The sequence below is a fragment of the Hyposmocoma kahamanoa genome, unplaced genomic scaffold (assembly GCF_003589595.1).
Source record: "Hyposmocoma kahamanoa isolate Upper Pololo Valley unplaced genomic scaffold, ASM358959v1 99636, whole genome shotgun sequence".
Taxonomy (NCBI): domain Eukaryota; kingdom Metazoa; phylum Arthropoda; class Insecta; order Lepidoptera; family Cosmopterigidae; genus Hyposmocoma; species Hyposmocoma kahamanoa.
The window spans coordinates 6,088-16,545 of record NW_020655977.1 but is presented as its reverse complement, the minus strand read 5'-3'; the positions used below and the strand labels follow the sequence as shown (position 1 = coordinate 16,545).

Below are 10,458 nucleotides of genomic sequence, written 5' to 3'. Positions count from 1 at the left end.
AAACAAATATACGCGATTTAAATCCGGAAAAATAGTTTCATTTCCTAGGTATGAAGATATTTCCTACACAGCATTCATTAGTATTAAAACGTCTGTTGTTTCTACCATTTTGTTTTCTAAATCAGTTGTACCAAGATTTGAACTCAGGTACGTTTTCTGAAGAAAGGACGAAAGAGGTATCTAGATCACGAGAAAGTTTCGCAATATTTGTGTGATTTTTTTTGTTGTGTATGTTGGCAATACGTGATTAATACAAACCAAATTGACAGAAACAAATGTTCAGCAATAATGTTTATAACTATGTTCCTGATTTTTTAGCTCATTGGTTGCTCTTGCTTAATGATCGTACTTGGCATGTCTGTCTACTCCTATTACCACATCTTTTCATCTTTCCACGTAAGTGGCAGTGGATTCGTCACGCCATCGATTCTGACAGTCATTATCGGCATTATGATGATCGTGGTGACGTCATTCGGCTTTTATGGAGCTTTGAGGAAGAGCACTTGCATGGTCAATATGGTAGGTCTTTATGTTCTATTATTTGATTTCGACTAGGTATAGATATTTGCATTAACTTTCGATATAAAGGTTAATATACAAAATGATTTATTGGGTAACTATTAACGAACATTATACAGGGTTATTTGTAAAATCTAACAACCTCGCAGGACTTTTTTATGATATGAAGTGACGGGACGAGCAAGTAGTGCGCCTGTTGGTAAGCGACACCCCTGTCCATAATGTTGCAGGGCCACTCAGAGCTTTAAATCGCAAAGGTCTGAGGGGCGCTGCCACTGCACCCGTCACCCTGAGACTTAAGTTGAAAAGTCTCATGTGCCTGTAATTTTACCAGCACCCTTAAACCCTTCAAAACCGGAACGCAATAATGCTGACATTACTGCTTGGCGGTAGAAATAGTTAAGGTGGCAATATAACCAACAACTTTCGTTGCATAACTTTTTGCAAAACATAATAAACTTACCCAAAATAAACTTTTAAGTTTTTATTGTGCTATCTGACACTTTTTAGATCTTTCTTTGGGAGTAAGTTGTTTAGCAACGCCTCTCGCGTGTTATGATTCATAACAAAATGGTGGTTGGTGCTTACTTTTCTTACCACACAGACTTATCACCGTTTAGAGCGGTCTATTCCAATATTTTTATTTTTGTACGAAAGGAAAATCCGATGAATTATTGAAAGTCCTGAAACAAAAGTGGTTGGAAATATAGTCATGCGAGGTTGTTAGTATTTTACAAACCATCCTGTATATAAATTAATATCTTTAAAAAACATTTCGACTTATAGTTTTCATTAACTCTAATTATAGGTAATTTAGTTGTCACTTGTAATAAACATATCCATTGTGAGGTGAAATACATCATTAAATTATTTCAGTACGCGTTACTGGTGACCGTTTTGCTGATCATCAAACTGGTGATTGTCATCCTAGCATTCACGGCGAGTGTCGAAACCCTTATGAACTATATTTACATTCCCATTTATATGTATGGAAATGACACGGAGCTCCGAGACGACATTGATGCTTTGCAAGTTGGGGTACGTAACAATTATGAACTAAAATTTCTAAATTCAACTACCCTGTGAGTACGGTGGACAACAGCTACAAATAAACAAACTGTCAAATTTCTATTTTCGAAGCCTCAAGTAATTTACTTATATAGAGTTTAAAAAAGTAACGGTCGATACAGCCTCCATATCTTTCTACATTCGTTTTGATTATAGTGACCCCCCTACCGACCCATAGGGTATACGAGAAGGGCACTATGACTTGCGCGAGCATGCCCGCACAGGGACCATCTAAATCAGGTCCTAACCCCAGATCAGCTCGTTTGCACGGACTTCATCCGGTTCTCTATAAGGCCTTAGGTGAGCCGCCCAGCGTGCACGTACAACACCCTCCCTATTTTCCAGATAGGTAACGAAGCTGCCGGCACATTCACTTCCTGTCGTGCTCTGCGCAACTTACGGTTGCCACCGCTGAGTCGTCGACTCTAAGCCGACCAAAGAATCTCTTCTTTGGTGGCGGATCTGTAAGGCACGCTCCCTTCCCAATGTCGATAAACGGCGTCTCTCCAGTTCCCAAATTCCTACGCGGTTGGAGGGACCGGAGGATGTACAGATATCCTCTACTAGCTCTACGGGCTAGTGTCGGAGATGCCGGTAGCTGCATGCTGCGACAATGTCCGGGCATAGCTAACGACTTAAAGGGCAACTCACGTGCCCCGCGCGTGTCCTCGCCATTAGGCCCTCGTCTAGACTGCTACTAAGACGCACTAGCTGCGCACGGGACTAACGCCCCGGCCACATACTACCGGGGCAAACGAACGTGTTCCTCCCTGCAGCTAACCACAAACCCCAGCGAGACCGGGTCCGCCATAGACACCCGTTAAGACGTATCACTGGCGGAGGGTTCGGCCCGGATGCCCCCTGTACCCTGTACCGGGGTGTCCAAGATGATCCTTGGGGTATGGGCAAGACGATCCAGGGGATCACCTTGCGTCTATTAGGAAAATTTCTAGGTTTTGGTAGAAACAAATGAAAACAACAACTTTTAGACTTAACAAAGTCCTCACTTATGTAATCTAGGTATATGAAACAACAGTTACGGAACTTCGAGAACAAATATTCCTAATTAATTTATATCTTACACGTACCTAAGGGTGAGCGATATTGTTTTTTATGGCAAGTTGATATCCATCCTTGTCTCCATATCTTTAATGTACTTGACGAACTCGATTTCCTGTTTAACACATCTGATGAAAACAGTTTTTTTTTCACCTAAATATTTCATTGAACCGACAGACCCTTTATTTTTACCTTTAGCCCGTCTTTTTAATGACATAACGCGTACCTACTGCGAACTATTTACTTGCCGATCTATGTGGCGTCCTCCGACCACCCACCACGAATGGTTTTTCTTTTACAATTACGCTGCGTGGTTTAAAACAAGAAAAAGCATTTATATTTGTTATTAATCGAGATCGATCATGTAAATGAAATCCAGTCTTCTACTATTTTATTCGTATTGCAAGCTTTTTAATTATTGGTTTCAGTACTCAGAAAAACATACAAATTAAAAATAGTCCGTTAATAATATATACAGTACAAGATTATCCACATGGATCATCTCGTACACCAAAACCATAATCATCTTGCCCCAATTTACTTATTTTTATTTTTTGTTCAGCAAAATAACCTATATGCTGTTTACTGTTACCACGGCATTAAAAAAGTAAATAGAGTATTATACAAAACCACCAACACAAAAATCTTAGCAATTGTTTGCTTAGAATGGAAGTTGCCTAAGCTTTTAATCTTTTTAAGCTTTTATTTATTTATTTATTTATTTATTTAGGTTCATCAACAATTGTTACATCGATACATTTACATTTTACATTGGTAAGAGTATTTAAACTAGATGCACAACTAATTAAAGATGAAACACAGCTTGCATTAAATTGAGCAGGATAGTCTTAATATTACATTATATCAATACCAGGTGAAAAGAATATACTACATATAAAGTTAAAATGAAAATTAAGAAGTTAATGTGTAGTGAAATTTGTTTTAACAATTAGTTTTAAAAATACAGTACATTTACGTGCCTAGGATTGCCTTACGAAGGACGGCCATCGAGTCCGAGAAAATATCGACTTTTGCACTATATTCGTTGTGCAGTCTGGACAGACGACAGACCGGTGAATTGAAACCCAATTTAGTTCTCCTGTGTGGTGGTGACAAAAGAGCAGTGATCTTTTTACGAGGGTATCGATGAGGAACGCTAAATTTAAACATTGTTGTGAGTTGTGGGCAGTCAATCCTGTGGTTGAATATTTTGTGAAGGAAGGCTAGGTCCAATAGATCCCTGCGCTTTTCGAGTGAAATCATTTTAAATTTTTTTAATCTCATTTTATAAGAGCGTAATCTTTTAGAAGCACCGGCCTTGAAAGTCAAATTATTAATGAAGCGTTTCTGTACCCTCTCTAGCCTAAGTGTGTGGGTTGCATAATGCGGACGCCACACTATAGATCCATACTCCAAGGTGCTACGAACAAAACTATTATATAATATTATTTTTGTAATAGGATTCTTGAAATTTCTGCTGTTGCGGAGTACAAAACCAAGAGTTTTAGTTGCCCTAAGTATAGCCTTATCAATTTGAGGTACAAAAGTAAGTTTGGAGTCTAATATAATACCCAAGTCCTTGATTGTGCCCACTCTTTGCAAACAAGTACTATCCACGTGGTATTGGTAGTCTACTTGGTTGAGGTTACGTGTATAGGTTATTTGGAAACACTTACTTGCATTAAGTTCCATGCCATTTGCTCTACACCAGCAATGAATTTTATCAATATCCATCTGAAGGGCCTCCGAATCGGCAGTACCATTGATTTCTTTAAGAATCTTGAGGTCATCAGCGAATAAATAGGGTGTTGAGTTACTTAATATCGCAGGAATGTCGTTAATAAATATGTTAAAAAATATTGGACCTAAATGCGAACCCTGAGGTACTCCGGACGTAATTTTGAAATAGTTAGACTTGAACCCATTCAACACCACACAGAAAGAACGATCACATAAGTATGACCAGCACCATCTAAGCATGGGTCCAGTGACACCACACGCGGACAGTTTGTCAATCAGTAATTTCTGTGGAACTCTATCGAAAGCCTTACTGAAATCCGTGTAGATTACGTCAACTTGTTTACCCACATCTACGGACGCTAACAGTTTCTCTACAAATGTCACCAGATTAGTTGTGGTTGATCTTGACCGCAAGAAGCCATGTTGATGATCGGTAGAATGTTTTTTCAAGAAATTTTGAAGAATGGGCACGACCAAAGCTTCGAAGATTTTTGCAAACGTACTCAGAATAGAAATCGGTCTATAATCACTAACCATTTTGTCATTGTTACCTTTGAAAATGGGAACAACCCTAGCAACTTTCCACTGTGTTGGAAAGATACCGGATTTTAGGGATTTGTTGTAAATAATCAATAGTGGAATTACTAAAAGAGAAGCACATTTTTTTTATGAAAAAAGGGGGTATGTCGTCAGGCCCCGCTCCTTTACTGGAGTCTAAGGAGTTTAAATATTTTAGAAGTGAAGTTCTTTCTACTTCTAACACAGCGAGTGAATCGTTATTAAAAACAATCTGGGTCCATGCAGTCGATTCAAGTGTATTGTCAACATTTGGTAAATTCACCGAGTGCACTGATGCGAAAAAGGATGCGAACAAGTTACAAATTTCCTCTCCGTTCGAGACATTTTTGTTTGAATCTTCATCCAACATTGACGTTGGGTAAGAACTCTTTCCATTCCTCTTATTTTTTATATGCGTCCAGAACGATTTGGGATTTTCTTTAATATTACATTCAATTTTATTAGTATAAGAGTTGTAACACGATAGAGCCAATTTCTCGCATCTTTTACTTAGCAACTTTAGGCTGAGTTCGTCCAAAGGATTATTGTATTTTCGAAATTTTAGTCGTAATCTATTCCTTTCCTTTAGACGCTTGATCAAATTATGTGAAAACCACGGCGGGTACTTGCGATTCTTAGGTGCGTGCAAGGGTACGAATTTTTTAATAATTAAGTTTAACTCAGAGTAGAAGATATCTACCATCACATCAACACAATTACTGTCACTGAACTTTTTGCTCCAGTCAATATTACTTAGATCTGTTTTGATAGAGTTATAGTCTGCTTTATAATAGTTATATCGAAGTTGAGTAGGATTGTCTTTCAACGTCTCACAGCCAGCGTGTGGTGTTAGGTCTATTTCAATCGGTGGATGGTAAGGGTCTAATTTGCTTAGGCAAGCAGGGCTGCCAACAACGCGACAACTGGTTGCATTGGTAAGTACCAAGTCTAATATTTTGTTGCTCTCATTTACCACAAAGTTACACTGTTCCAGACCGCACTCAGAACAAAATTCTACCAATGGTTGAGCATTCCGAGGTACAACATATGCGGAGTCACCGACCAGGCTCCAATTCAGGCAACCAAGATTAAAGTCACCGAGCAAACAATACAGTGATTCAACATTACGCCGATTAATAACGCGATAACAATTCTCAAGAAAATTATCTAATATAACTCTGTTTACAGGAGGTGGCAAATATACTGCGCATAGTGCAATTTGTTTAATAGCGTCAGAAATGTTTATATCAATCGTAACCCACAGATCCTCACAATTGCTTTCCCAGAATGCAACTCTAGAAGAATTGTGTTTTTTAAGGACAGCAATAAGCACGCCCCCACCATCTTTTTTGTTTGAGTAAGCAGAAACCCCTCTATCTCTCCTGTAAACAGCGTATCTAGTATCGAACAATTCCTCGTCTAGTACACCAACATTGAGCCAGGTTTCAGTTAAAACCATTATATCAAAAGCACTACACTGAACATTTGTATAAAAGTTGTTTGTTTTAGTGCGCAATCCTCTAACATTTTGATAATATATTTTGAACATTATGAATTTTAAAAAGGAAAAAAAACATGCAAAGGATCTGTAAAACTGTATACAGGTAGGTACGTAATTTGAACTACTATTTGATTTTATCTAAGGAGTTCATATCAGCTATAAGTTTATAGTCGGCATCATCGTCTTTGCGCACGAACACTCTACCGTTACGAATCCAAACGTACTTGAAGCTCTGCTCCTTAGCACGCTTCCTGACTGCTGCGTGAAGAGCCTTATTTGCTGGCGAAAGGTGCTCACATACAAACACCGGTGTTTTATTCTTCGAGAATCCGATATGCGTAGAATTGAGCCTATCGCTGGGATTATTTTTGTTATACTTTACAGATGCAGCTAGTAAAACGTCCCGAAGTTTTGGAGAGCTCAATTGAACCACTATAGAACGTGGGCGCGGACTAGAGCGATCTAACTTCGCAATACGGGTGCATTTAATTATGTTTTCTTGGGTAATATTGCATTTTAAGAATTTTACTAAATTCATTACAGTTCCTTCAGGATTCTCGTCTTTAGTTTCAGGGACACATTGGATCTCAACGTTATTAGCCCTCGCCTGCTGTTCCAATTGTGCAATTCGGTTGTTTAAATTGGTAATTTGGATACCCATATTAGTATTACTTGCACGCAGACTATTCATTTCCTCAACTGCAGACTTATGTTCAACCATAAACTCTTCATATCGGTTATTTATGAACTGCATTGATTCTTTGATCTCCGAAATCTCATTTTTTATATACTTTAACTCATCCCTAAACGTGTTGGTTACTGAAGTACTCAATTGGGAGACCAGGTCCTTCATTTTCGTTTCAAACACTCCATTGACCACATCACATACATCATCCCTTGTTAGGGATGAGGCGAGGTCTGGGGTAGGTGGGGAGTTGAAAGCTGATCTCTTGGCAGATCGTTTAGTAATAAATTCAGTAGGAGACGATAGATTCAGTTCACTAGTATTTCTTACAGGTGTGTCATCCTTTCTGTATTTGCGACCGGAACATTGCAAACACTTCCAATTTGTTTTCCTATTAACAGGATTAATCTTTACACAGCTAAAGTGAAATGCCAACTTGCAACCCACGCACAGTAGATAGTCTTCCTCGTCTGTTAACTCACTACAACAGCCCCATGATATTTTAGCAGCAGACATTTTCGTTATTACTTCACGTGAGAGCAAAAGTCATTAATTCATATGCATCAAATGTGGGCGTAGCTCTTGATGGTGTCGTAGCTGTAGCCTGTATACACGTAGACGTGCTACGTCTGCTAATTAGGAATGCGCTTCGTTATTTCGCAGCGCAGCTACAATCGCCTGACAGCTCCGCGGTTACATGCTCTGCCTTTGGCGCAGGTGACGCCGGATCGAATCTCACCCACCCGGAAAGTATTTCTCAAATTTGTTTTTCGGTCTCCTCTTTCACTGGTAAGTTGAACGACGCAATTAATACAGGCCAAAAAACTCACAATTTCCTTCCGCGCGCCTCCCCCCCCGTACAGCGATGATAGAGAGGTCCGATCTTTATCAAGATGGCCGCAGTCGCTTATGGAGAATCCAGCAAGATGATACAGGAGGCACCGAGTTTCGAGGATTATCTTGAGCGAGAAGTCCGATCAAAACAAATATGGCCGCGGCACTCAATAGCAAACAGCCCAAGCAAGAGCAGGAGCCACCGATTACGGAGGCAGAAATCCACAATCAACGACAATGACGAAACAAAAATCAAAAACTCAAAACTACCAAAACAGCGATACGTCCGCTCAGTTAGAATGCCGATGACTGAATGTGAACTTTTAATCAACTTTACCTTAGATCAAACTCACACAATTTTTTTTCCCACAATAATGAACTCGTGACTCACATTGCCATTACGAATTGACTGACGAGAGGGCAGGGGAGGACATTGAGGTCTACATTTCACCGAAGAAAATATCTAGGTGACGTTTATGGTTTCGCTACAATTGAAAAGGATCATCTTACCTGCAAGGATCATCTCGTACACCTTTCCCCTAATAATAGAGTGCAAATTCCATAAAAATGGCATTATGATGAACTTTCAGCTCAACTGCTGTGGCAGTAAGAACTTTACGGATTACTATGGTGTAAAATTCCCAGACAACGATACTTTCCACTATGGCCATGACTTGATCGAGCTCCCAATGACCTGCTGTTCGGTACCTGACGGCCCAACATGTCTCAGGATAAGGACCACTGGTTGTGCCGAATCACTGGCTAGAGCTTTCGTACAAAATTCTGCCGTAATCGGTGTACTGGGAGTGTCTGTAATGTTCATTCTGGTATGTTTTTTAGAAATTTTCTTCACTTATTACAATTAATGTTAACACTGCTTTTATTTAAAACACAGAATTGAAATCAATTATTATTCACTTACTCAAGCAGACGGTCGTGTGTTCGTATTAGCGAGCTCGCACCTCTGAGTTTCTCGGAATTTATGTGCGAAATTTAATTTGAAATTCACCATGAGCTATTCGGTGAAGGAAAACGTCGTGACGAAACCTACCCGTCGAAAAAGGATCACAACCCTCCCCGTTGTTTTGAAGGGTTAGGGTCAAGTCACACTGAAAGAGCGGCCGCCGTAGGAACACTTTAGGTGCAAAGTAGTAATACTTTAGCATTCTGAATCTTATCTTCTAAAGAAGAAATTGTTTTGAAGTGATAAAATGTATAGTTCGGCACCGCGAGCAACAGCGAGGCCGCGTGAGATATAGCGACTAGTTCAAAGAGGCATCGTGCTAGCTTCTCCGACGGCTGCAAGCCTCTGCTCTTTCAGTGTGACTTAAGATCTTAGGGGTGCTGGTGAAATTGCGAACACATGGGACTTGTCAACTTAAGTTTCAATTGTGATTTAGTGGCACTGCAACTGTTATGGACAGGTGTGTTTACAACCAGACACGACATATTTGTCCAAAAAACTTTAATGATATTTTAATTTTCCAGTTCCTAAGCCTAATCTTCTCACTGCTCCTAGCTCATTGTATCCGTAAGGTGAAAAGCGAAAGGGCACTCATGGAATGGAAGATAAAGGAGCAGATGATTCTGGCGCGGCAGGAAGAAAGGAAAAAAGAAGCTGTGTACATCGACCAACCTGACTCGAGTGTCGCTTAAATTTTATTATCAACATTTTATTGAAGGACTTAATAAAATAAAATAAAACAGGCATTTATTTCTTTACAACAGAAAGAAATTACAAGATTGGCGCAGTAGAATAAAATTAAACTAAATAACTAAGTAATATGAACAAAATAGGTTTTAAAGATTCACTACTCGTGCCTGGAAAGTTGAATTTTGACACTCGTTTTAGTCCTGGCTATGTTGTGGAATCTAAAAAGAAATACCGAATTGGAAATGAAACTATTTTTCCGGATCAATCGCGTATATTTGTTTTTTAAACACACCTTTTTGCTCTTTTGGGTTCGTTTGAAAAACAAATATACGTCGTATAAATTGGAAAAATAGTTTCATTTAAAAAAAAAAAATTTCTTCATCAGAATTCATGTCAAATACATACTTTGCGTATAGGTCATGGTAAAAAAGTTACTTGTCAGCCTTTACATCTATCTATAAGCTACTTTATGTAACCTTCCGCCAAATAAAGAACAAATATTTTTCTACTGCTTTATTTCTCTTTTATTTTAATGCTTAATACCTACATAGAGTTTTCTAGAATTCAAACGAATTATCAATATAATTAATAAAAATAGCTGATATGACAGATATACTATATATATAGATATAAGACTACGTGAATTTATTTAAGGATAAATGCATGAATAATTATGTATTTTAATTGTATGTATGTACAGAAACGTAGTCTTACTTTTTATTAAACTAAAAATAATGCTTTCGAAGATAACAAAGTTCTACATATCTACTTACACATTGTTACACATTGGAAATGAAACTATTTTTTCGAATCCAAATCGCCTATAATTGTTACTTAAGA

The 10,458-nt window shown here is 38.6% G+C and overlaps 1 protein-coding gene across 2 annotated transcripts; it reads left to right on the top strand.

Moving 5' to 3' along the window:
• Positions 1 to 304: 304 nt before the first annotated feature.
• On the top strand, positions 305 to 10,101 carry LOC113239138 (tetraspanin-1-like). Of its 2 annotated transcripts, XR_003311166.1 has the most exons (5): positions 305 to 519; positions 1,396 to 1,557; positions 8,555 to 8,791; positions 9,453 to 9,761; positions 9,972 to 10,090. XR_003311166.1 is itself a non-coding variant. In XM_026476006.1 (4 exons), the coding sequence occupies exons 1-4, from the start codon at positions 340 to 342 to the stop codon at positions 9,618 to 9,620; spliced, it is 747 nt and encodes a 248-aa protein (XP_026331791.1). In that variant the 5' UTR covers positions 305 to 339; the 3' UTR covers positions 9,621 to 10,101. The 2 variants fall into 2 exon arrangements, 1 of the variants encoding a protein (XP_026331791.1); XM_026476006.1 differs by having other exon boundaries at positions 9,453 to 10,101.
• Positions 10,102 to 10,458: the final 357 nt, after the last annotated feature.